Source organism: Myxocyprinus asiaticus, chromosome 35, assembly GCF_019703515.2.
Source record: "Myxocyprinus asiaticus isolate MX2 ecotype Aquarium Trade chromosome 35, UBuf_Myxa_2, whole genome shotgun sequence".
Taxonomy (NCBI): Eukaryota; Metazoa; Chordata; class Actinopteri; order Cypriniformes; family Catostomidae; genus Myxocyprinus; species Myxocyprinus asiaticus.
Window position 1 is genome coordinate 13738029 of NC_059378.1, and position 27391 is coordinate 13765419.

The window sequence follows — 27391 nt, forward strand, 5'->3', positions numbered from 1 at the left end:
AATTGAGCTTCAAATCATGATCATGCCAACTGCCAAGGAGAATGCAGTTATTAAGATTTAGAGTTACATTTTGGTCTGTTTCTTAACCAAAATTGATTGTATCACTTCAGAAAACATGGATTAAACCACTCGAGTTGTATGGATTACCTTTATGCTGCCTTTATTTCCTTTTTGGAGCTTGAAAGTGTTGGACCCCATTGACTTGCATTGTATGGGTATAAACACATCATATCTCCATCAAAATATCTTAGTTTTGTGTTTCCGCAGAAGAAAGAAATTCATAAGAGTTTGAGACCGCATAAGGGCAACTAAATGGTGAGAAAATTATAATTTTTTGGGTGAACTCTTCCTTTAATATTAACCTGACTAAATTAGGTTACACCAACAAAAGTAATTTTTATGGGTTAGATCAAGTAGAAAAAGTTCCATAAAGTAGCAATTGCAGGTTGCTACTTTTCACACTGTAATTGTAGTGAAGATGCCGGGGCAGTAGTGTTAAGATCCATGTGCAGTTTAATAAGGCAAATAAATAGTAAAAACAAAGTAACAAAACAAAGAGCAAAACAAAGGCAGGCAAGGGATCGGTACACAGATAGGCAGTCCAGAAAGACAAACAAAGTAAGTCCGATAGGCAGTAAATCCAAAACACTCACAAGAAGGCTGGGGAATTCGGAGAACAGGCAGGAGTCAAACACAGGGTAATCAATGATAGTTATAACGCTCAGAATTGTAGACTAGGCAAACAAGACTTTGCGTTGAATGCGTGGAAACTGGGAACTTAAATAGACAGGGTTAAATGTGATACAGGTGGAAGAGTAATAAGTCTGACTGGAGGATTGTGGGAAATGTGGTTCGTGAAATGTTAAAACTCAGGTGATGGCGACCTCTGGCGGCGTTCGGGAGAGATGGCAGGCGCTGTGGGTGTAAAAGTAATGTTATCTTTTTTTTTTTTAATCACTTTTCTGTTTTGTTTTTTTTTTTTAGGGCCTGGGTTCCTATTAACAACTGCTACCTCATGTCCAAAGAGATCCCCTTCTCTGTGAAAAAGACGAAGAGCATCTTCAACAGTGCCATGCAGGAGATGGAAGTGTATGTAGAAAACATCCGCAAAAAATTTGGAGTATTCAATTATGCTCCATTCCGCACTCCTTATACACCAGACAACCAGTTCCAGATGCTCCTGGACCCAGCAAACCCTGGCTCTGGCTTTGTTAAACCTGAAAAACAAGAAAAGATCAAGTTCTACTTTGATATAACGGCATCTCCTAAATTGCCCGTGGGCAAGAGCATGGTGTCCAGTGGGAGTGGAGGGGGTGGGACCGGAAGGCGAATCTCATTAACGGACATGCCTCGTTCACCAATGAGCACTAACTCCTCTGCACATACGGGATCTGATGGCGAACAGGAAACTCCAGAAAAAAGCCATGCAAGAGCAGCCCTGCCCCACTATAGCACTGGAGAGGAGTCTATGGACTGCACTGGTATATAAAACCAAAAACACATCTCTCTGATCTGTTTTCTACTTTGCATATGTTGAACATGCTACATGACAAACATATTTAAAAAAGCTATGATAATAGAGAATATCAAACTGAACCAACATGGAAAAAGTAGAATGAAATTATAGTAAATATTGTTAAAACTCATTTACAGCATCGCCTGCCCCTCCTAGAGCAGGTCTTACCGGCAACAACTTAGAGAGCCCTAAACCATTCCACTCACAATCTCCCAGCACCCCTGTTAAACAGGAGAAGACCACCACCACTGGCAGTATCCTCAACCTCAACCTTGGTAAATATCCATCCCCTCTACATTTCTACATTTAAAAGTCATACTTCATATCATAGACTTTAGTCAGCATAGACTCCATATCAGATTAGAAGCAAACAAACACAAGGTTGTGAGAGATGGAAGTACAGGCTGTTCCATACATAGTACTGTTTTAAGGTCCTAGGTCACGTCTAATTTTTACAACCCATTATCAGAGATAATGCCTACATCAAAAAAGGGATGTTATGAAATAAATATTTGGATGTGCTCTCAAAACTATTTATTCAGTTTTCTACTGATTCCAAGCTCCAGGGTCCTTTATGAAGCTGTATGCTTTTAGATATGATCATAATTGAGTAGTGAGAGAGTGTGTTCTCTCTTAGATCGTAGTAAGGCAGAGATGGACCTGAAGGAACTGAGTGAAAGTGTCCAACAACAACAACAGCAGCAGGGGGCTCAGCCCTCCCTCACCTCCCCTAAGAGACAGATAAGGAGCCGTTTCCAACTTAACCTGGACAAAACCATAGAGAGCTGCAAAGCACAGTTGGGTGAGTTTAGATGGAAATCTTTCAGGGTTATGGGAACCAAAGCCACCTGATACACAATAGCCACTTTCACACATGAAGACCATTAAAAGTGACTTAAATTGCAACATACACATCACCAAAATGCCATTAACACTCTCTGATATTATCATGTGTAACACAATGCACCTAATGTTTCTCAAAATGTTTCTCTTTATTTTATTGAAACTAAAAACTTAAAAAGTTTTGTCTATAAAGGTGCACTTTTTCCATAAAATATTACACAAAGAAAATGAATACTTAAAATTTTATTTTTTAAAATCATGTATATTCGCATGAGATGTAGTGCCCTATTTTAAGAGCGCTATGCCTTAAGCGCAATGCTATGCGATACGTCATACGTGCCATGTCAGTGGGCAAGGTTATGGAGTTTTAAAATTTTCATGCAAGCATGCGCTAAGTCTAGGTGCAAGTGGGTTGTCGAAATCGCCTGCACAAAGCGCTAATGGGCTGGGTCAAGTGCAATTTAATTCGGAGGTTCTTCTCCACTTATTGCACCATCTGCATCCTATTATACAGTATATGTCAAGCAACGTTGATATAAATGAAGACAGCCATTTTGATATACCATTTTGGTATGGTAAATGGTTATATGCAATGCATCCCCTGCTCTGTGATTGTATTGTCTGCCGACACACAACTCATGGCTAGTATTAAAAGTGATCGGTAGCTCTTTGATATCATCTGCAGGTGGAATTCCTAGACTGCAAATGCAGGAATTGAATTTAGACTTTGCGCTGAGAATAGACGTGCTTCTCAGACATCTTAGCACAATGACCTATTTCTCAGGAAAATATAAAATTGCGCCACTTTATTAACATACAGTACACATACAAATTGCGTGCATGCACCCATAAATAGTGCAAACACTTTCAACCACGCCAACTTGTGCTTTGCTCTGGCATGCAAATAGAACCAGTAGACTCCAATCATATCAGTAGTTTAATGAAAGCCTTTTTATTTTATATGGAACAAGCTACCATGTTAACTGCCATGGTAAAATTGTCGGGCAATTTCACTCCTGGAAAAAATTTATCATAACTGACTGCAAATAGTGCACTTCTTTAGTGTCATCAGTGATATGTGTGAATGATAAAACAAAACAAAACACGTCTTTTATTATTTTACAAAGACATTTTACTTATGAAGATTTATTGATTCTGAATGTCCAACTTATTATTATTTGCCTGCTCACAGGTATAGATGAAATATCTGAGGATGTGTATAAAGGTGTAGAGCACAGTGACTCTGAGGAATCCGACAAGTCTGACTCCAGCGACAGTGAATACGGAAGTGACGATGAAAAGAAATCCAAGACTGGCCAAGAAGACAAAAACGCAGCTCAAAATAAAAACACTAAGGTGCCACTCAAGAAAAAGACAAAGCCAGCAGTGACTTCTAGTGAGGACAAAGATAAAAGCACAGAATCTGCTGCAACTGTCAACATGGCAACTAAAGTAGAAACCACCCAGAAATCAAGCCCCACAGAATCAATAGCCAAAGGGAAACCAGGCATGGACTCAGAGAAAGAACCTCCAGAGAAAATAAAAGCAACTCCTGTATCCCCAGACCCTAGAGAGAAACCCAAGAGTTCAGAGGAGGCAAGGCAGCCAGCACCTGTGGATGTAGACATGGACTCAGACTCTGAGAGGGAGCTGGTTATTGACCTTGGGGAAGAGCAGGGAGGGAAGGAGAGGAAGAGGAACAGAAAAGATTCAGCCGCTGTCACCACACTCAAAGAGCCCACAGCCTCCAAACCTGAGGGTGAAATTTCCATTTTGAATTAGTGTATTGACAAAGTAGTAAACAACACTGCTTAAGGAATAGTTCACCCAAAAATGAAAATTCTGTCATCATTAACTCACCCTCGTTTCATTCCAAACCCATTTGACTTCTCTCTTTTGTGGAAAACGCTCTCTCTTCCGTGTTGATGCTACTTTTTACCCCATATAATGAAAGTCAAGGGGCACTAAAGTTGTTCGTTCCTAATATTCTGCTGAACATCTCCTATTATGTTTCACGTAAGTCATATGGTTTGGGTTGACATAAGGGTGAGTAAATAATGACAGAATTTTCATTTTTGGATAAACTATCCCCTTAACTTTTTTACTTTATAAAGTTACTGATAACATTTATAAAAGTCTGGCTTAAGTTATGAACTGAAGAATTCAGTCTCTTTAAAAAAGTTATTTTGGTCCAACTTCACTACCAAACAAGGTGCATGGAAGCAGCAAACCAATGAGAGACAGGCAAAACAAGCAAAACATCTCAGTTACTGACGTAACCTTGGTTCCCTGAAAGGAGGAAAGGAGACTCTGCATCAGTAGCAGATGCTGTGTGAGCTCCTCTGAAACCCTATTCAATCACTTCTATGACATATTGGCAGTTGACGTTTGTTACTCCGCCCTTATGCGCGCGTATCGCATGCATATATGCTGGGGCACAATTTCACATCAAAATAATTTTTTGACTGAAGGAGGTGAGCACATCTCTCTGTCCCATAACAACAAGAAATCAGTAGTGCGGTTAAGCTACGCAGCGTCTCCTTCCCTTCTTTCAGTGAACCAAGGTTACATTATTAACCGAGACATTCCCTTAAAGTCGGTCACTTTAACGCTTTGTCAGTAGCTGACGCTGTGGGAGCCGTATACCATAACACCGTGCTACTGATTCACACATATGTGACAATGCCTACTAGCCAATAGGGTAGTAAAAAAGCATTGAAATGACCTCTCCTTTGTATTGAAAAATAAGAAGGAAAAGGGACAAGAAATAAACCATTTATGGTAATAGTATAACAATGACACTAGCTATTCCAGGTAGTGGGACATTGCGTGAATAGCTCTGCTTCACACATAGTAGGAAGAGAACAGACAAAAATGGGCCTAGACTGGAATGTTATACAATGGCAATAACCGACAGGTTAGTGGACCAATAAACATAACACTCTTCGCAATGTAGTTGCAGAAGAGTGAGGATGACCAGTCTGTCAACATAAGCAATGACATTAGCCATCCAGGGTAGTGAAACATTACAAAAAGCTCAACTTGCAAATAGTGGGAAAGGAAAGAGATAAAAACGGTCATAGACCGTGAATTTAATGCCATGAAACAGCGTAGTGAAACATGGATATATCTCAATTAGAGCTGTAAGTCAATTACATATTTTATCGCGATTAATAGCAAATTTTGAAAGGACTGAGGTCTTTTTTACTATCCCTAGCCCTTCTTGTCAAAAGGCATTTATTTCCTTTTTAGGAAAGAAAACAAAAAAATATGTAACAATATAATGCTTTATTTACATTTTTCAAACAAAGCCTTCCATAGAATATAGATATAAATATATTTTTAAAAAGCACCAATACAAGCAACATTAAACGTTTCCTAAAGTCTTTGATTGACAGGTTGACTGATTGAAAGAACATAGGTTGAGTATTCATTGCAGTGGACATTAAATCTTTTAAACTATAATCCTCCACAAATATTAATCGGCCAGCAGACTATGGCTTTCCACTTTGCTACAACAATTTGAAGCCGCATTCACGATTTGCATCAGGGTGTCAAGCTACGCTATGAATTCCACATGAAAAACAGTACAGACAATAGCCCAATTCGGATGGGATTAGTTTTACGGACATACTGTATGTCCGTAAAGTAATTATTACTTCGGACATCTGTAATATTTACAGTCGATTCACACAGGATAAGCGATGTCTGTAAAAAATCGCAGACATGGGTGTGTCTACAGCATTTAAACACTGCTGTCACGCATAACTGACCTATTACAAAATGTATACTGTGCTGATTAATTATGCAGGAAATATTAAATATGAGCATATACTGTATCTGTGATTATTAGAAGAAATTGATTGGAATATCTGGCTAAATACAGCAGTCTTCCCTTTATCAACATCCATTTCAGGCTCTCAGAGAACTTAGGAAACAGTGATATTTAAAGGGCTCAATGGCTAGAAAGTGCACATTTACGGGCTTTTTACTAACATGTCAATTCGCACTGGATTAATATTACCAGGGGTTATTTTTACAGGCCGTTTTATAGTAGGTAAAACACGCTGTAATTTCCGCAGTCCGTAAAAGGTCCGTAAAAATTACCGACCTGACCGATTCGCACAGGATTAAAATGACTGAGAAGCTGTAGTAATTATTACATAACCCCACGTCCCCAAATAAAACTAATCCTGTCCGAATAGAGCTTATGTCTCATTCTGCATTTTGGTGATAGTTAAGACTTGATGAGCTTCTTTGGTAATTAAATTGTGCATTACAGAGGCTGCAAAGTACTTGATTTGTATCACAAGTCCCATCTGGGCTTGTTTTGTTCAACAAATAGTGTTAAGAGGTCCTTTCTCCATCATTTGATTGTTGTGTATGTGTTTGTTTGTGGTGTGTGTGCCAGTGTAATGACTCCAGGCGGAAACACTGCAAATGTTCCACCCCACTCCGACCAGTGTTTATGCTTTATTAACAGTAAATGTGTTAATCGCGATTAAGAAAAATTAATCGCATGCGTTAAATTGTTAACTTTGACAGTTCTAATATTAATCCTTCTTTACAGCCAAAACCTGGGAAGGAATGGAGGAAACATCCAAGTTATAAAACCTGGCAAAAATGTTAGGGGAAGCTCACCCTGCAGCCAGACAGATGTCTTCTAAGGACACACCCTTTGCCTATGACCAGGAGGAGGCTACGCTCCTGGTAGAATGAGCCCTAACACCAATGGGACACTGTATGCCTTGGTTTTATTTTAAGGCCTGTGCAAACCTCTAAGCTTACCACCTCTAATGGCTCAAACGGGGAACCTGTAATCACATTTTATACCAGCGCTAAGTCCCAGACCTGGATATTAGTGTCTTAGCCGTCTCTCACCGTGCAAAAATGTACTGAGCAGAGGGTGTTTGCCCACAGCCAAACCACCCAAGGGGTCATGGCCAGTCACTATGGCAGCGATGTATGCTTTAAGCGTGGATTGAGTAAGTCCTGCATCCAAGCGCTCTTGCAAAAAGCAGAGTATAGTCTGCACAGGGCAACACGCTGGGTCTTCACCACGGGAGAAACACCAGTCACTATTTGAAGGCATACGTCCACCTTGTTGAAGAGGCCCTGGCCTGTAGGATGTGTTGAGCACTGGCTGCGACAAGCCTATTGTACCAGACGAACCCTGTTCAGGGGCCAGACATGAAGGCTGCACAGCTCCGGATGGGTATGCTAGTGCCTCGGGCTTGCAAGAGCAGATTCCTCTCTCCGAGTGCCACCTATAAAACAGCACTCACACTCATCAGACAGAGGGATATATCACTAGTTTTCATGTGCTTGTGGAAACATTTGCAAAATGCTGTCTTTAAAAAGACTTGGTTAAGCAAATGGCTCTTAGTTTCTTTTCACTGAAAGAAAAACACACAAAACAACATCAATATAATCAGTGCCAAACAAGTGTTTATAAAATACTCACAGGGAGAAGATTGCAGATCCACTCGCTGAAAGGGTACAGATCCAAACAACGATTAGCGTTGATTTGGGTTCCAGAGCATGAGAGATGTCCCCACGACCCTGGAGAAAATTCTGATGATGTGGCATTGTGCCACAGAGTTTCAGAGATTGGTACTCCTGAGAGGAGTCAGCTACTGACGCAGCGTTGAAGTGAGCGGATTGAAAGGGAACTTATTAGTTGGAGAACTTATGATTTATAAGCAGGGTTGGGGAGTAACGGAATTCATGTAATGGGATTAAGTATTTAAAATACAAAATATTAGTAATTGTATTCCACTGCAGTTACAATTTAAATCGTTAATAATCAAAATATATTTACATTCAAAAAGTATTTTGATTACGGAAGAGATTTCTTTGCATTTTATTGTCATTTCTTTTATTTAATATTTAGTCTATTCAGTTGAAAAACATATATCCATTTAACAGTTTGAACAGCAATAAAACACTTTCTTAAGATGTGTTACATTTATACAAGGAGACAGAGGGTGCTTTCAAACTGTTATGAATGAAAAGGTGGATATGATGTCATTTAGGCCCTTTGAGAGCTTAATAGAGCTGTTCAGGTTGAGCCATGTGGTCCCTCTGGATCTTCTTTGGGTTTTTATGATGGCAGTTTTGGATTTATGTGTAAAATAAGGTCTGTTGTAAACATTACTTTAAGATATGTACGTTTTGCTTTACAATATAAATTATACACAATTTTGAAGGCACCATGTTTAAAAAAAAAAAAAAGTATGTTGCCAACAAGTTGCTAGATAAGAACTGCTACAGTTTTACGTTTCGTCAGGCATGTTCACTCACATGCTTGTGGTAATTGTGGTCCTTATCTAGCAGCTCGTTAGCAAAATTATTATTTTTTTTTTAAACACAGTGGCTTCCAAATTCACGTTTGAGGTATGACTGTGTAAATTATGTTGTAGTACAAAAAGTCCAAGTATCTTAAAGTAATGTTTACCACAGACCTTATTTTACTCATAAATTGAAAACTCCATTATAAAAACCCATAAATTCAAGAGGGAACCCATGGCAGATTAGCCTACAAATTGACATCACAGCTGAACAGCTCTACAGAGAGCTCTATGGGGTTTTGAATAAATTTTGGAGCAGCAGAAAAGTTAACCTTGTGTAAAATGTCATGTGAACATTTAGCTTATGCTAAGCTAGAATGCTATTTCTAGCCCTTTTACACTTGCACCTGTTATCAAACACGATTAAATTTTTTCTATCAAAACAAATCCACATTAGATCATATTTTCTTTTTTCTTTTAGTAAGACCTTTGATATTAGAGCAGAAATTTACAGCAAAAAATCTTATTCATGATGATAATTTTGTTATTGTTTTCCTGTTAAAATATCCTTAAAACAAGATACATTATTTGGGCTATTTTCATAAAATATATTTTTAATATAAATGTTTTTTGTCTTACCGCTGATAGCACACGTACATCACCCAGACGTCTATTTGATGTGTTTGTGTACATCTGGAAGATGTATTTTTAATGTTGTTTGCTCATCTGCAATACATCTATAAGACGTATGTCACAGATGTCAATAAAAATTCAGCATATGTCTTTGAGACATTTATGTTTTAGAATGTTTGTTAATCTGATCTTTTTAAGATGTTTAGTAGATGTTAATTAGATTGTGATGCTTTCCAGATGAAAAGATCTAAAACAGACATAACAGAGATGTACGTGTGCTAACTGAGACTGTACTGGTGGAAACAACTGAAAAAATCTGTGCTGAAGAGGTAATGCAAATTATTTAGATTACGTTACTGACCTTGAGTAATCTAACAGAATATGTTACAAATTACATTTTACAGCATGTATTCTGTACTTTGTCATGGAATACATTTTAAAAGTTACACTCATAACCCTGCTTTTAAGTTCTCCAACTAACAAGTGTTGCTTGTGACCTAACTACGTGCAAATTCTAGCCTGAAGTAATTTTTCTGCCCTCACTGAAATTGAAATACTGGTGATAAATTCATGGCCAATCAGAGCTTATTTGAATACAGTGTGGAGCAGGATTTTGCACCAATGAGATTTCACTGTGGGGGGGCTTTTCCAGTTAGGACAAAAATGCCAGACAAAAAAGATTACCATGTAATAAATAGGATTTATCACTTATCATTGTGATTAGTTAGGAGAGAGTGTTAGTCTGGTTAAGGTTTTTCATTGCTGTAATGTTTTTCTTTGGCTGCAGGTAAAACCACTCCAATTTCAAGTGCTCTCACCCAGCCTCAGAACTCTGCGGTTCTCTCCTCCAGTCCAAGTATCAAAGACCCATCTCAGTCTCCCATGGCCATCCCACTTAACATAATACCCCTCACTGCAGCTCCAACCAGCACCACTCTGACCTCCACTACCCCTCCCTCCACCACCCACAGCTCCTCACCTGTCCCCACCAGCATTGTAAAGAAACAGCGCCCCCTACTGCCCAGAGAGACTGTGCCTGTGGTGCAGCGGGCTGTTGTGTGGAACCCCACCACAAAGTTTCAGATGTCCTCTCAAAAATGGCACATGCAGAAGGTGCAGAGGCAGCAGCAGGACCAAACGCAGCCAGCTACGCAGGCGCAGGTGCTCACGCAGGTGCAGAGTAGCCAGCAGCCGCAGCAGCAAGCGCAGGTCTCCTCATCATCATCGGGACAGCAACCTTCATGCAGCACCAGATACCAAACACGACAAGCTGTGAAAGGTATGCAGTGGATTCAGCCGGCAGAATAATTCCATCTGTAAAACTTAATTGACCTCAGTGAAGAATTAAAAGACTACAAGTGCTCTATTTTTGTGACTGCACTAGGCGCAGCGCAACTTGCAACAACCACACGCTGCGTTTTATCCAATTCGAATGAGAGCACTAATTCTAAGCAAAATTTTCTTGCCAGCGCAAAGCGCAAGTGGGCGTCGGTGGGAGTGTTTGCGCTATCTGTGGATGTGTGTGCGCAAACTGTGGGTATATTGTATATTAATTAAGTGGCACAAAGCGCAATTTACTATTTTCCGAAGTATGTCTTCTCCCAGTGAAAAGTCTAAACTCAGTTCCTGCATTTGCAGTTAATTCCACCAGCAGATGATATCAAAGAGCTGATCACTTTTAATACTAGCCATGAGTTGTGTGTCAGTTGATTGTGTCAGAAGATATGATTTTTTTTTAATTTTTTTTTATCCCCATTTTTCCCCAATTTGGCATGCCCAATTCCCACTACTTACTAGGTCCTTGTGGTGGTGCGGTTACTCACCTCAATCCGGATGGCGGAGGACAAGTCTCAGTTGCCTCCGCTTCTGAGATAGTCAATCCGCGCATATGGAGTCTCATGCTACTCTCAGCGATCCACGCACAACTTACCATGCGCCCCATTGAGAGCGAGAACCACTAATCGCAACCACAAGGAGGTTACCCCATGTGACTCTACCCTCCCTAGCAACCGGGCCAATTTGGTTGCTTAGGAGACCTGGCTGGATTCACTCAGCACACCCTAGATTCAAACTCACGACTTCAGGGGTGGTAGTCAGCGTCAATACTCGCTGAGCCAGGCCCCAGTAGATATGATTTTTAATAACAATAATAATAGTAATAATGTTTTTTTTATATAGTGCTTTTCCAAAGCTCAAGGACGCTGTACAGAAATTATACATAAACCAATAAACAGAGAAACATATAACAAATGTACATTACAAAACAATGAACAATGGGAGAAAAGCAAAGCATATTTCAAGCAGGTGAGACAGAGGCGAGCAGGATCAGAGCCAATAGTCCCAGAGAGGCCGATAGAGAACATATACAACACATACATCGCAGTCTGATAATAGAGTCACAGAGTAGGGGATGCATTGCACAGCCCAATTATACTACCAAATGCTTATGAATAGGTTGTTTTTATTTATATCAATGTTGCTTGGCATATATAATAGGACGTAGATGGTGCAATAACTGGAGAAGAACCTCAGAATTAAACTGCACTTGACTCAGCCCATTGGTGCTTTGCGCATGTGATTTCGCCAACGTGCTTGCTTGCACCAAAACTTCATGGCCACGACCTTCGACTTTGCACAGATGACGTATCACTTAAAGCATATCACTCTTAAAATGGAGCACCAAATGTCAAACTTAAGATGTTTAGGTGGATGTTTTTATTCGTTTTTCATGTTTATTATGATATGTTTGTATATCCAGCTGTGCAGCAGAAAGACTCATCACACAGTACCTCCACTTCTGCAGTCACTCTGGTCACCAGCACACCTGTGTCCGCCACCATGATGGCAGGAGCTACCGTCAGCTCTTCCTCTTCATCATCAACTTCCACAACTGGAGACTTCCAGATACCTACCACATCTGCAGATGTAGCGGCTGACATAGCCAAGTACACTAACAAAGTGAGATGGCTTACTCTTCAACATGACACAGACATAGATTTAAAGAAGTGGATTTGGATGATATTTTGCTGAAAGAAAAGGGGGTCAACTGAATGGACATTCAATGAGGGAAACAATGATAAAAGATAAAAGCAATTTTAATTTATCCATCAATGTAACTATTGAAATGCTGCATGACCAACTGTTTTTAAATTCTTAACAGATCATGGATGCAATTAAAGGGACGATGACTGAGATATATAATGACCTTTCCAAGAGCACATCAGGAAACACAGTAGCTGAGGTTTGTATCATTGTTGGTAAATTATTAAAGCATCCTGAGAACATGAATAAAATAACCTTTTTATCTTCTGTTCCAGATTAGACGGTTGCGGATTGAAATTGAAAAATTGCAGTGGCTACATCAACAGGAGTTATCAGAGATGAAGCACAATTTAGGTACGTCATCTGACAAAAAAAATTTAACATGATGTACACTCACATGAGGTGAAAACTCTGGTCTTATCAGTCTTAAAGGTATAGTTCACCCAAAAATGAAAGTTCTCTCATCATTTACTCACCCTCATGCCATCCCAGATGTGTATGACTCTCTTTCTTCTGCAGAACACAAATTAAGATTTTTGGAAGAATATCTCGGCTCTATAGGTCCATAAAACACAAGTGAATGGGTACCAATGCTCTAAAAACAACTCCAGTGGTTTAATCCATGTCTTCTGAAGAAATCTACTCAGTTTTGGGTGAGAACAGACCAAAATGAAACTCCTTTTTCATTGTACATCTTGCCATTGCTGTCTCTAGGCACAATCATGATTTCAAGCTGGATTACACATGCGCAGAGCGCTAGATGGCACTATGAAGTTTCATTGAGCTTGAAATATTGATCGCCAAGGAGACCGCTGATGTCAAGATTTATAATGAAAAAGGAGTTATATCTTGGTCTGTTCTCACCCAAAATCAACTGGATCACTTCAGGAGACATGGACTAAAACACTTGAGTTGTATGGATAACCTTTATGCTGCCTTTATGTTCTTTTTGGAGCTTCAAAGTTTTGGTCACCATTCACTTGTGTTATTTGGACTTAAAGAGCTGAAATATTCTTCTAAGAATCTTTGTTTGTGTTCTGCAGAAGAAAGAAACATCTGGGATGTCATGAGGGTGAGTAAATTATAAGAGAATTTTCATTTTTGGATGATCTATCCCTTTAAAGAAAATGCTGCTATATTCTACATGGTGCTGGGTGCACATTCGTGTAATTGGATGCTTTCACTCGTGAAATAAAGTAATCACTGCTGACTGCAAATAACACATTTTTACAATAATATTGGTAACTGAGAACTGTTTTTGCATGATGCTGCAGCATAAACGAGAATATTACTAAGTTCACCTTTAAATATTTGTGTTATTTTTGTTTCCTTTAAGATTTTTTTTTACATGTACTCTAATAATTAGAATGTTTGACTAGGAACAACAAATCTACTGCCATGATTAATCCATAATCCATCTTGACATTATATTTGACTTTCCACAATATGTTTGTGTAATGTAATGTGTACTCAGAGCTAACCATGGCAGAGATGAGACAGAGTCTAGAGCAGGAGCGAGAGCGAATCGTGACGGAGGTCAAGAAGCAGATGGAGGTGGAGAAACAGCAGGCAGTGGATGAAACTAAAAAGAAGCAGTGGTGTGCAAACTGTAGAAAGGAGGCCATTTTCTACTGCTGTTGGAACACCAGCTACTGTGATTACCCCTGCCAACAAGCACACTGGCCTGAACACATGAAATCCTGCACACAGTCCGGTAAGGCACAGTACAGAGCTCAGAATCCTACAGAACTTTAATTGATAATAAATTAGTGCATATTAAGTTGTGTGTTATGATGTTTATGATCATAACCTACTGAAATATAATCAGTATAAAATCACTTTACACCTTTGTTTTAACAGTAACATTTGATCCAGGCCAGAATTTCCACAGTCATTGCAAAATTAGAAATATCAGGGAATTTTTAAATTGAGTTTCAAAAAAAGTCATGGAAATGAACAAAATGTTAAAAGTCATGGAAAATTCTATAGTGAATATATATATATATATATATATATATATATAATTTCTATTTAAGCTAAATATTTATCTTGTGTAGAGTAAAACTTGCTGTCTGATTTGTAAATAAATTATTTTTTTTAATGAATCAATGAGATGTTGTTTGTAATATCATTTATCCATAATGTGCATGAAAGGGAAACAATCTTTCAAATATTAAGAAATGTATCTTTTGTATTTGTATTTCTTCATTCATGTAATGTCTTCATAGTAGCAGTGTACGGGATAGCTACAACGAAAATGCACAATAGTGTCTTTAAAGGAATAGATCATCCAAAAATGAAGATTCTCTCATCATTTACTCACCCTCATGCCATCGCAGATGTGTATGACTTTCTTTCTTCTGCTGAACACAAACAAAGATTTTTAGAAAAATATCTCAGCTCTGTAGGTCCTCACAATGCAAGTGAATGGGTACCAACATTTTGAAGCTCCAAAATGCACATAAAGGCAGCATAAAAGTAATCCATATGACTCCAGTGGTTAAATCCATATCTTCAGAAGCGATATGATAGGTGTGGGTGAGAAACAGATCAAATTTTAAGTTCTTTTTTACTATAAATTCTCCTCACTGCCCAGTAGGTGGCAACATGCACGAAGAATGTGAATTGCCAAAAACAAAAGAAAAATAATGTGAAAGAGAAGATTGATAGTAAAACAGGACTTAAATATTGATCTGTTTCTCACCCACACCTATCATGGTGTCTTATGAATTACTTTTATGCTGCCTTTAGGTCCTTTTGGAGCTTAAAAATGTTGGTACCCATTCACTTGCATTGTAAGGACCTACAGAGCTGAAATATTCTTCTAAAAATCTGCAATGGCATGAGGGGGAATAAACAATGAGAGAATTTTCATTTTTGGGTGAACTATTCCTTTAAAACTGCGATGTTGTTGATTAATACCAGCTGCGTTTTAACATGCAACCTCGTAACTGTGTCGCAGGTAATTGAGTCATCAGTGTCCCTATATTCAATGGATCAACACCCTTGCAAGTGCCAAAATTCATGCTCACAATATTCTGATTCATGACATAGGGAGCTAGGGAGCAAGATGCACCCTTTGATCATTTTACGTTTCTCTGATGATTATTATGTCTTGAATAAATGAATATAATGACTTTATGAATTCCAGCAACATCATCACAGCAAGAGCAAGAGACAGAAGGTAGCACAGACCTTACTCCCAAAGCTCCTGGGCAGCCGAACAATGGACCCAACTCACCCAGAGAGACTGTATCTATTGCACCTACAGACGAAGACTCTAAAGTAGATAAAACCAAGGACAATGTCACTGTCACTATGTCCTAACTAAGTTGTACAAAACATACACTAAAACAGCACTTACCTTTGTACAGCTATAAATAGATGTTGTCAAATTCTTCACTACAAAAAACTTTAGTTAAAGTTTTTCTTGCCTGATTGTGATTTTGTTTCTCTTATGACTTTATGTCTGAATGTTCTCAAAATAAGACACAGTGACCACCCAAACATTTTCTTGGTCTAGTATTAAGACTGTTCTCTGATGGGTTTGATTCTAAACCGAAAGAATTTATTTCTTATTCTTTCAAATCTCTTAGGTGCTTAACTTTATCTGAGCTCATCTTTTTAGTGTTTACAAAATAGTATTTATAAACAACTTTGTTCAGGGGAATCTGGCTATTAAAGTTCAGAACTCCTGGTCTGAATTCAAATGTCATAATTTTTCAATAAGTCGCATCACTCACTTTAAAAATGGTAACAATGACGTAACGTTTTTATTTCCAGCTCCAAAAGCAAGTTTCGAATGTGGTTTTTTTTTTATTTTGAGTGTTTTTATTAAGAAGAGTAACAGCTGTTTAAAGGGATAGTTCACCCAAAAATGAAAATTCTCTCATCATTTACTCACCCTCATGCTATCCCAGATGTTTATGACTTCCTTTCTTCAGCAGACCACATTTGAAGAAAAATTGAAAAATGTCTCAGCTCAGTAGGTCCTTATAATGCATGTGGATGGCAAAATATTTTTTGAAATTCCAAAAAGCACAGACAGTCAGCATTAACATCGTCCATACGACTCCAGTGGTTAAATGAATGTCTTATAAAGTGATACGATCACTTTTGTTGCAAAAAAGATAAACATTTAAGTACTTTTTAACTATAAATCATTGCGTCCAGTAAGCAGCAGTATGCGTGTTCACGAGAAGGCTGAGGTCTTTCCAGCGATGGCATGGCAACGTTCCATTCGTTGCAGCAGACGCTTTCTACCTCTGTTGACATCGCCTGGCATTGCCTACATATGTACCACCACCAGTGGCGGTTATGGCACCCTGCGCGAAACCCACTTCAACACGCCCCCAAAGTTGATGTGGGGGGGGGGGGTCTGTGTGGGTGCCTTGTGCCGCCCCCCTGCAAGATGCCACCCTGGGCAACGGCACGTCACCCATGCCTAAATCCGCTACTGACCACCATGCCTCCTGAGCTCTCTGTCTCTCTGGCTTGTTGGTCCAGCCTGCTCCATCTCCCTGTACTCCTGGTCAGAATACTCAGGTTCAAATAAATATGGCTGAGCAAAAACTTGTATCTCCTCTTCTTCTCTTAAATCAAAATCTTCTGACATCTTTGTTTAAATTTGCTTCAATTTGTTTATGGCTTTCGGTCTGTACAGCATTCCTCCTACTCAGTTGTAAACAGCGCTGCTCTTCCGGGTGTGTCGCGCATGCACCAATATGTCACACGAGAGACCACGTGACCTCGTGAACGCGCATACCGCTGCTTAACGGAAGCGATTATTTATAGTTAAAAAGTACTTAAATATTTATATTTTTCACACCAAAAGCAATCATATCGCTTTATAAGACATTCATTTAACCACTGGAGTCAAATGGATGATGTTAATGCTGATTGTCTGTGCTTTTTGGAGCATTAAAAATTGTGTCACCATCCACCTCCATTATAAGGACCTACTGAGCTGAGATATTTCTCTATTTTTATTCAAATGTGTTCTGCTGAAGAAAGGAAGTCATATACATCTGGGATGGCATGAAGGTGAGTAAATTATGAGAGAATTTTCATTTTTGGGTGAACTATCCCTTTAAGTATGAGTATACAGCTGTTCTGTACTCCTTGGAATACCTTATTTATGCTAATTTATAAAAAAGAATATCTGGAAATATAAAACTTATATGTAGAAGGCTACATCATATCTTGTTCATACATTGTACAAGTTTAAACACTGTTTCACACAAGAAGACTACTTCATCACTATCTTTGTTGTTAAACTGTATTCAGAGTCAGCCTGATAAATGTGAGTCTCCGTTTTTATGTTTTCCTGTAATATCTGTGAAATGCCTTCAGTTTCTTTTCTACACCTTCAGTCTCATCTGCAGTTCACCTCCATGATCCTGGTAATGTTCCAATTCGGACTGTGTCATCAGTATGACATCATGGGTTCTTATTTTATTTAAGATTACATTATAATTGAAAGGTAGACTTTGACCAGAGATGAATGACAGAAGACTTTGTCAAGCCTATATTATTGGTGTCAAAAAATTATTTGCCTTTGAGATGATATCCTCAGGTATGGCCATCTTTGTTTTCCTCTTGGTCTTTCATACAGACCTGATTACGTTTTATGTAAACATTGTTTTAGTTTTTTGCCAAATATCATTATTTGTTTTATTTAAATCAAAATATGTTTAAAGTTTTAATATCCTTGTTAAAGGACTGTAACTTTACCCAAAGACTGGTGATTTAGAAAGTATTTGTTTGGCAATGTCTTTGCTAGCTATAATTTTGCTTACAATATATTTTTAATGTTTGAAGAACTTATGATTGTTTATTAACCCATGTATCTACAGTATAAACCATGACAGAAACATTCCTTTATCTTATGCTGTTAACAGTCAGTGTTGGGTAAGTTACTCTAAAAAAGTAATTAATTAATTACTAACTACTAATTACATCTTCTACAGTGTAATTAGATTACTGTACTAATTACTCTTGTCTGAAAAGTAATTGCATTACTTATTACTAATTACTTTCTAAAACCCTTATCAACCTTGACCAGATGAAAAATATAAGGATAGACATGAAATTGTTCTTTTAATTCTTTCAAATAAATCAAATAAATTATTCATGAACTGGCAAAAGAATTTAAGGGGGCTGCATTCAATTAGAAAACATAAATTTTAACATTAGATGTTAAATTTCAATTTTAAATTCACTGTTGTTTTATATAGAATTGTTCTATAGTATATATAGTATTTAACACAATTACATCAGAAGTAACTGTAATTACTGAAAAATTAAGCGCAATCCCTTTACATTTTTCAATGAAAAAGTAATTTAATTACAGTAATTAATTACTTAGTAATGCATTACACCCAACACTGTTAACAGTGCATAAATATGTTATTCCAAACCAAGGAGAGTGGTCAAGAGCAGCTTTCAATCTAAAGAACAGATAGATGTTTACATATTGTATATAAATAAAGATCTGGTGGTCTAAATTGTAATTTAATAGTTTTTGTATAGTGCAAGTGAATTAAAGAGAACACCTGATGAAAATGTTTCATACTGGAGTCATACTTTGATAAGTGATGCACTCAAAAGTGCAAAACAACAAAACGGTACAACTTTTTGGACCGTTAAGTGCTTATAATGTGCTATTATTCTCATTCATAAAAATTGGTAGAGAAAAAAGGGTATTGGCATGTCCTAGATTTGGGCTATGTGTAAGAATTTTTTTGCCATGGGTTGATTGATTTTTTTGCATAATATTTGTGTGGACCTCTCTGATATTATTATTGCTGATAACTATTCTCAAAATGAGTTCCTATGGTGTAAAATTGCATCAGTCATGCAATTTAATATGTTTAATTTCTATGCAAAATACATTCTATAACCTGTTTTCATTAAAAAAAAAACATCAATTTCAAGGCAAGTCAGTCCACTCAGCGGCCATCTTGGGAACGGGGTGGCTATTTTCTATTGATACAAGCAGAATGAAAACTACAACTCCTATCTACTTGAATGGGGAAAAACTGAAATTTCCAAGATTACAATCATATAACATATTTCAAATCAGCAGTAAAATCTGACAACAGTGATATTATAAATTGTGCTTCTTTAGCTCAGATAAAAATGCATATTTTTAAAGCCTAATTTATACTACGGAAGAAGCCAAAATTTTTCTGTTGGACTAACTATAGCACCCTAGGTGAACGAAGCCGACGTTTATACTACACACGCCATTGTTTTAAAATTAGTTTGCTGAGGGTGATGCAGAGCCGTTTCTGAGCATATTGATACATGAGCATGACTGTAAATAACAATAAATAGTTATATATTAAAAATGTAATTAAAAAATAAAACATGACCTTGCTTTGCAGAACCCCGGGTGGCTCTGGGTTCCAAACCGACCGCTTAAACTGCTTATAGCAAGAAATGGCCCTGGGGTGATTTTCATGGTAGGCTGTCAACTCTCTGGCGGACAACACATGAGGTAAGCTGTATAATATTTTTACAATAGGAAGTTTCAAAGTTTTTAGGGCTTCCAAGTTATCCTAAAGTTCACCCAAAAATGAAAATTCTCTCATCATTTACTCACCACCAATGCAATCCAGGTGTGTGTGATTTTCTTCAGTAGAACACAAATAAGATTTTTAGAGGAATATTTCAGTTCTGTAAGTCCTTACAATGCAAGTGAATGGTGATCAGACATTTGTAGCTCTAAAAAACACATAAAGGAAACATAAAAGTAATCCATAAGACTCCACTGGTTAAATCCACATCTTATGATTGCGATAAGATTGATCTGGATAAGAAACAGATAACAATTTCAGTCCTTTTTTATTCAAAATCTCCACTTTCACTTTTACATCTGAAAATCACATGTAGTGCCTGTTTAGTTTCACTTTCACATCTGAAAGTGAAAGTGGAGATTTAGATTTTAAAAAAATTACATTTTCATTCTTTCATTTTCACCCACACCTATGAAAATATGGATTTAACTACTGGAGTCATCTGGATTACTTTTATGCTGCCTTTACGTGATTTTTTGAGCTACAAAGGTCTGGTCGCCATTCACATGCATTGTATGGACCTACAGAGCTGAAATATTCGTCTCAAAATCTTTGTTTATATTCTGATGAAGAAAGAAAGTCATACACATCTGGGATGGCATGAGGGTGAGTAAATAATGAGATCATTTTCATTTTTGGGTGAATTATCCATTATGCCACAAAATGCTGCCGATTGAGCTCAATTTGTATTGAATTGGGAAAATTCCTTGCACTGGGAAAAAATGCATGCACATTCTGACAGGTGATGTCTGTATCTAAATGGTGATTGGTTCTTTTTAACTGTAAGGCAGGATTTCATTTTCTATATCTGCCATATTGGGCAATCCAGTTTCTCCCATTCGTTTCAATTCAAGTGCTCTGTCTCAGGCTAAATTGTTTCTGATAAAACCCACCAAATCCAGATCCCCAACTAGAATCATACCAAAATTGAATCGAGCCAAATCATGACCACCTTTCTGATTTCATGATGTATCGTATAATTTAGTAATTGTTCACTGAACATGAACGTGAACATTCAACACTTCTGCTCATATCTCTAGCTATCGCCAAGAAAACGATATTAATCAATTGGAAAAATAAATAACAAATATCAACTACACAATGGCTACATCTATTAAGGGACCATATTATTAAAGAGAAACATACATCAGCAATTAAAAATCAGTTATACAAATGTAATACAATCTTCAGCCCACTGCTTTCACCCTTAAATATTGATTAAAATTAGCTGGTGAGTTGATGCCTCAATTAAGTTCTATGGTACATAAAATGGATTAATGATAATAATGATGTTAAGTTCTATGGTACATAAATACAAACTATTTCTATAACAGATATATAATGCCTGAGTATTATTTAATATACTGTTCTACAATTATTTATAGATTGATGTCATTTATATATACTATAATGTTCTATATGCTATACTTTATTTCATTTCTTTTCTATATATGTAAATTTTGCATATAATTGTTATTGCTGTTATTGTTAATGGTGGTGGTAGTATTGATATTTATATTATTACAGAACAATTTGTCCTCCTTCTCTCTCCCCTCCCTTATAAAATCCAATTCCAAAAACATTATAAATAAACACTTACAATTTATATACTTTATAAACTGTCTGGGTCTGGCGGCTGTTCTAGTGCTGTCGGTAGGTGCGTCTTGTCGGCATGGGCATTACCGGTTATGTTTTTGGTTTGCCTGGCCCCTCCTTTTGCCGCCTCTGCCGGCGGTTCCTTCTCTCATTTAACGTGACAGTGTCGGAGTGCTATCTGGGTTGGATGTGGTGTCTCTGGCTGGGGAGCTAACTGGTGCACACCACGGTTCCAGCCACAGATTACAATCTAAAAAGGGCAACCAAACAATGATTTTTGGTTATCTGTCAAATCACAACCAGACCAGGTGAGCTTGGTTTGGAGGTGCCTGTCGTGGTACCCCAATATCCTTTGTGGAGGAAGACACAGTGGAGCACAGAGGCTTAACTTCTGGCATGGGGGTTGGGTTTTGCCGGCGGTGGGGAGGCGGGGGCCAGGTGGATTGGAGGTGGGGTTGGTGTCTGTGTCGAGGGGGTCTGTTGGTTGTGTTCGCCGGCGGTGGTGGAGCGGCTCCCAGACCTAGAGAGTTGTGTATATCTGCAATCATTTTATTGACTGGTCTCAAATCTCATAAAGCTGAGATATTATTATTATTATTATTACTACTTCTACTACTTCTACTACTACTACTGCTACTGCTACTACTATTATTGTTACTATTATTGTTATTATTATTACTACTGCTACTACAACTACTGCTATTACAACTACTACTACTATTGTTATTGTTATTATTATTATTATTGTTGTTACTACTACTACAACTATTGTTATTATTACTATGATTATTTCAAATTGTCTTGATATCTATTTATCACTCACTGAGTTTATATCTATATATTTTTTTCTCTCTCCACAACATCACTAGAAAAATTTAATTAATAATAATGATTACTATTATATCACACTAAATTAACCTATTGCTTAAACTTATCACTGTACCTGAATACACTACTATATCTATACATCTATATATGTTGTTTTTTTTCTTCCTTTTTTTCTTATATGTGTGTGTGTATATATATATATATATATATATATATATATATATATATATATATATATATATATATATACAGGTGCATCTCGATAAATTAGAATGTCGTGGAAAAGTTCATTTATTTCAGTAATTCAACTCAAATTGTGAAACTCGTGTATTAAATAAATTCAATGCACACAGACTGAAGTAGTTTAAGTATTGTTTCTTTTAATTGTGATGATTTTGGCTCACATTTAACAAAAACCCACCAATTCACTATCTCAAAAAATTAGAATACATCATAAGACCAATAAAAAAAACATTTTTAGTGAATTGTTGGCCTTCTGGAAAGTATGTTCATTTACTGTATATGTACTCAATACTTGGTAGGGGCTCCTTTTGCTTTAATTACTGCCTCAATTCGGCGTGGCATGGAGGTGATCAGTTTGTGGCACTGCTGAGGTGGTATGGAAGCCCAGGTTTCTTTGACAGTGGCCTTCAGCTCATCTGCATTTTTTGATCTCTTGTTTCTCATTTTCCTCTTGACAATACCCCATAGATTCTCTATGGGGTTCAGGTCTGGTGAGTTTGCTGGCCAGTCAAGCACACCAACACCATGGTCATTTAACCAACTTTTGGTGCTTTTGGCAGTGTGGGCAGGTGCCAAATCCTGCTGGAAAATGAAATTAGCATCTTTAAAAAGCTGGTCAGCAGAAGGAAGCATGAAGTGCTCCAAAATTTCTTGGTAAACGGGTGCAGTGACTTTGGTTTTCAAAAAACACAATGGACCAACACCAGCAGATGACATTGCACCTCAGATCATCACACACTGTGGAAACTTAACACTGGACTTCAAGCAACTTGGGCTATGAGCTTCTCCACCCTTCCTCCAGACTCTAGGACCTTGGTTTCCAAATGAAATACAAAACTTGCTCTCATCTGAAAAGAGGACTTTGGAACACTGGGCAACATTCCAGTTCTTCTTCTCCTTAGCCCAGTTAAGACACCTCTAACGTTGTCTGTGGTTCAGGAGTGGCTTAACAAGAGGAATACGACAACTGTAGCCAAATTCCTTGACATGTCTGTGTGTGGTGGCTCTTGATGCCTTGACCACAGCCTCAGTCCATTCCTTGTGAAGTTCACCCAAATTCTTGAATCGATTTTGCTTGACAATCATAAGGCTGCGGTTCTCTTGGTTGGTTGTGCATCTTTTTCTTCCACACTTTTTCCTTCCACTCAACTTTCTGTTAACATGCTTGGATACAGCACTCTGTGAACAGCCAGCTTCTTTGGCAATGAATGTTTGTGGCTTACCCTCCTTGTGAAGGGTGTCAGTGATTGTCTTCTGGACAACTGTCAGATCAGCAGTCTTCCCCATGATTGTGTAGCCTAGTGAACCAAACTGAGAGACCATTTTGAAGGCTCAGGAAACCTTTGCAGGTGTTTTGAGTTGATTAGCTGATTGGCATGTCACCATATTCTAATTTTTTGAGATGGTGAATTGGTGGGTTTTTGTTAAATGTGAGCCAAAATCATCACAATTAAAAGAACCAAAGACTTAAACTACTTCAGTCTGTGTGCATTGAATTTATTTAATACACGAGTTTCACAATTTGAGTTGAATTACTGAAATAAATGAACTTTTCCACGACATTCTAATTTATTGAGATGCACCTGTATATATATGTGTGTGTGTGTGTGTGTGTGTGTGTGTGTGTGTCATTGGTCTCTTACTTTGTATAAGCTGCTATGTCTTGTTAATTTTTGTTATTTTGTTCAATAAAAAAATAAATTAATTAATAAATGATTAATAAATTAAAAAAAATTAGTAATCGAATGTAATAGTTGCCAAAGCATTTACCCATACAGCATTGGCTATCCATGGTTGAACTTGTGACCAAGGTGGCGGAGGTCATCTGTTCTGAACTGCACTTTGGAGTACTTGCACTAGTTGGCGCACTTCTGCATGTCACTGGTGCATTTTCTCCCCCACGCCACTGTGGCGCTGTGTTTGACTTTGAGCTCACCTCCTCCTGTGGACCAAATGTGCTTTGCGCTGTGTGGAGCACGACTGGTAAAACTGCATTCGCCACCATCATCAACAAGAAAAGAAAATGGAGGTCAGAACGTTGCATTGACTGCAGGCTGAACAAAATTAATGCTAACAAGTAAGTATGCATTTCCAGTTGTAATGAACAGTAATGCATGTAATTTCATCGTTCATCTAGCGGAATAAATGCAGAGATGGACTGTTATGCACGCAGCGTTTGTCAGTTTTACAGTAGTTAGACTCGCGCTCCAGTAATGGCGCCACGAGCCTCCATATTTTTTAATACGTCGAGAAAAGATTATTCTAGATGTATTTCAACAACCCGGGAAGGACGATGTAAAAGTAGAGGTTTCGTCCTCAAATGAAATGATGCTAAATATATGTTTTGGTGTGCAGCTGAAAACCTTATTCATAAAATGTGTGTATGTATGTCTATGCATGAATGGTAATCACTGGGATTTTTTTTTAAATACCATTTGACTGTTCACTATTCCATAGACTAAATACAGATTGTCCACTGCCTGACAGTATGATTTCTGCCCTTTTAAAGGTGATATTTTATTAATATTGTTATTCCATTAAGTTTTGATTTGTGCTGTGTTGAAGTGGGTGTGTGCGGTCCTTTGGTTTTACACCTAATTTGATGCACAATGTGTAAGTTTATGCCTTTATGTAAGTCTAATTGTAGTAATATATCAATGTTAATGAAGCACTTCTGTCTATTACTCCAGAACAGCGTACATACATTTTCTGCATAACTGTAAGATGTTTGGCAACCTAAGAAAATAATTTCTATATATCTGCTGAAGAATTAAATTAGTTTTAAGGGATACATTCTCCGTCATAATTTGCATTAATATACGACCTTCTCTAAGTTAGTTTTACAACATAAATTATGAATATTGTAGGTAGGCGTCAGGCGAGTTTGCTGCTAATCACGTGGCAGCGCTCCGTGACCGAAACCCACCCGTTAAATGCCTAATAATCTCACTATATACTGCAAATTAATCTGTAGGATTTTAATCCAGTTTGAAACCCTGTATACACCACATACAAGTCTGGGTTTGTAATCCGATGAATATAAAGGTCTCTTTTGTAAGCGAGTGCGCGCACGAACGGGGCGGTGTGAAATGGAGGTCGCGCGCTAACGATTAGCTAATGCTAACTGACGAATGACACAGCTCCATATTTAAAGCCAAATGACTGTTTATCTTCTGTTTTTTTCTCAGCAATTTGTTGTATGAGATGGTCATGTCAGTTTTGTTGTCGTATACGTGTCTGTTACTATGACACCAAATGCTGAGGGCGGATTTGCCATAGTTCTACAACCTCAAGTGTGTGTGTGTGTGTGTGTTTTTTTTTACTGGCAAAGATTAGTGGAGCATGCAGGATGAGCACTGTATTTATCAAGAAGAATACATACATAAATACATATATACAGCATTATCCTTAATGTTTTTTTTTGGGGGGGGGGGGGTCCTTATAGTTCACCAGAGCCCCATGCCCACGGGCAAGTATAGTAACAGGCCTTGAACACGGTTTTTATTTATTTATTTATATTGCTGTAATAAGTACAACATGACAACGGAACAGTGCCAGTTACAAAAAATAACTTTCAGAAAGGGTATATATCGACTGTTGAACGGTTTGTAATGTAAATATTAGTAGATTAGTCAAATCAAATCACATTTATTGTGGTAGTGAGTCTAGGCCTACCATTTCCCCTGTCTTCATTATGTAATATATACATATTTTATTGTAGTAAGTGAAGTAGTAGATAATACAAGACGCCCATGATAAAAAAAAAAAAAAAAAATGAAAATAAATGTGCAATGATTATAGAGGGAGCTAATGCGGGATTAGCCATGCTTTTGGTTGCAAATATATTTAAAGGCAGTTTCACACAGGACGCGGTGGAATCGCCGCGCGGCTGCCTCTTTCTCTCGTAGAGGAGTTGAGGTGGTGCTTGCGTTGTGGTTTCAGGGGCGGATGTTGCCATAGTTACAAGGAAATATTTGTTTTTTAATTTTACTAATTATAGTTGCCCTGACAACACTATTGAATAAACTAAAAGGCAACTGGCCAAAACTGATTTTAAACTGGGCTAAATTTGTTTCTTTAACTGTTTATGTAGTTCATATAGTAGTTAAATCAGAAATTAGTCAGTTACTCAGTAAATAAATTATAAAAAGTTGTTAAAGTAGATAAAAAATGATTAAATAAAACTGGCACTTGTGATTATTGACTTGTGTCTGTCTAACCTGCCTGAACCTGATGCATATTTTCACTATGCACATCATTGAACCACACAAAATAATATATTATTTGTTATTTATAGTTTCATGGGAATTAAGTAAATATTGTGTCTAGTTTATGACTAGCAAAATGTCACACGATTAACTATGAGATTTTGGATGTAACTCCTGCACTCACAATCTCCCACGCTCTCGATTTTTTTATTTATATCTCTGTATGAGATTTTTGACGTGTCATACAACTCAAGAAATTCCCTTACATTTAAAGCTATCTTCTCCATGTTTTCAGCACTCTGATATGAGCTCAGTGAAATGTTCTATGATTTTTTTGTTAATAATCTGTTTGTTGATTGGTTAAAGTCAACGTGGCTGCCGCTGCTGCTCACAAAAAGATAAAATATTTGTACCTCTTGTGGCGCCTGTCGTGAAGAGCTGTACACGTGAAAGCGGCAGGATATTGGGTGCATGAGCACCGCTTGTGCACTGCCTCCGTGCCGCTAGCAAAACCGCCCGCGATTTGCCACTTTCTGTGTGCCTCTCGTTGAAAATGAACTAGATACTCGCGCTTGCCTTGTCCCCTGTGAAACGGCCTTAATGCGGCATTAA

At 37.7% G+C, this 27391-nt stretch overlaps 2 protein-coding genes across 12 annotated transcripts in view; both read left to right on the forward strand.

Annotated features, from left to right (window-relative positions):
* The window catches only part of LOC127426431 (protein kinase C-binding protein 1-like), a 31864-nt gene extending 15608 nt beyond the window's left edge, over nucleotides 1–16256 (forward strand). For 3 of the 5 annotated variants that reach the window (XM_051673236.1, XM_051673237.1, XM_051673238.1), the window contains exons 11-20: nucleotides 985–1481; nucleotides 1654–1791; nucleotides 2154–2318; nucleotides 3552–4118; nucleotides 10070–10561; nucleotides 12041–12240; nucleotides 12443–12523; nucleotides 12600–12678; nucleotides 13799–14038; nucleotides 15476–16256. In XM_051673236.1, coding sequence (XP_051529196.1) covers nucleotides 985–1481; nucleotides 1654–1791; nucleotides 2154–2318; nucleotides 3552–4118; nucleotides 10070–10561; nucleotides 12041–12240; nucleotides 12443–12523; nucleotides 12600–12678; nucleotides 13799–14038; nucleotides 15476–15651 — 2635 coding nt within the window. In that variant the 3' untranslated portion in view covers nucleotides 15652–16256. Of the gene's footprint in view, nucleotides 1–984; nucleotides 1482–1653; nucleotides 1792–2153; nucleotides 2319–3551; nucleotides 4119–6929; nucleotides 7575–9519; nucleotides 9612–10069; nucleotides 10562–12040; nucleotides 12241–12442; nucleotides 12524–12599; nucleotides 12679–13798; nucleotides 14039–15475 lie in introns of those variants that run through there. The other 2 variants (XR_007894776.1, XR_007894775.1) reach the window with 2 other exon arrangements.
* Nucleotides 16257–24504: 8248 nt separating this feature from the next.
* The window catches only part of LOC127426266 (death-inducer obliterator 1-like), a 32722-nt gene continuing 29835 nt past the window's right edge, over nucleotides 24505–27391 (forward strand). For 6 of the 7 annotated variants that reach the window (XM_051672942.1, XM_051672945.1, XM_051672947.1 and 3 more), the window contains exon 1: nucleotides 24505–24648. The gene's annotated coding sequence lies outside the window, so the exon portion shown is untranslated. The remainder of the gene's footprint in view (nucleotides 24649–27391) is intronic. The other variant, XM_051672943.1, reaches the window with a different exon arrangement.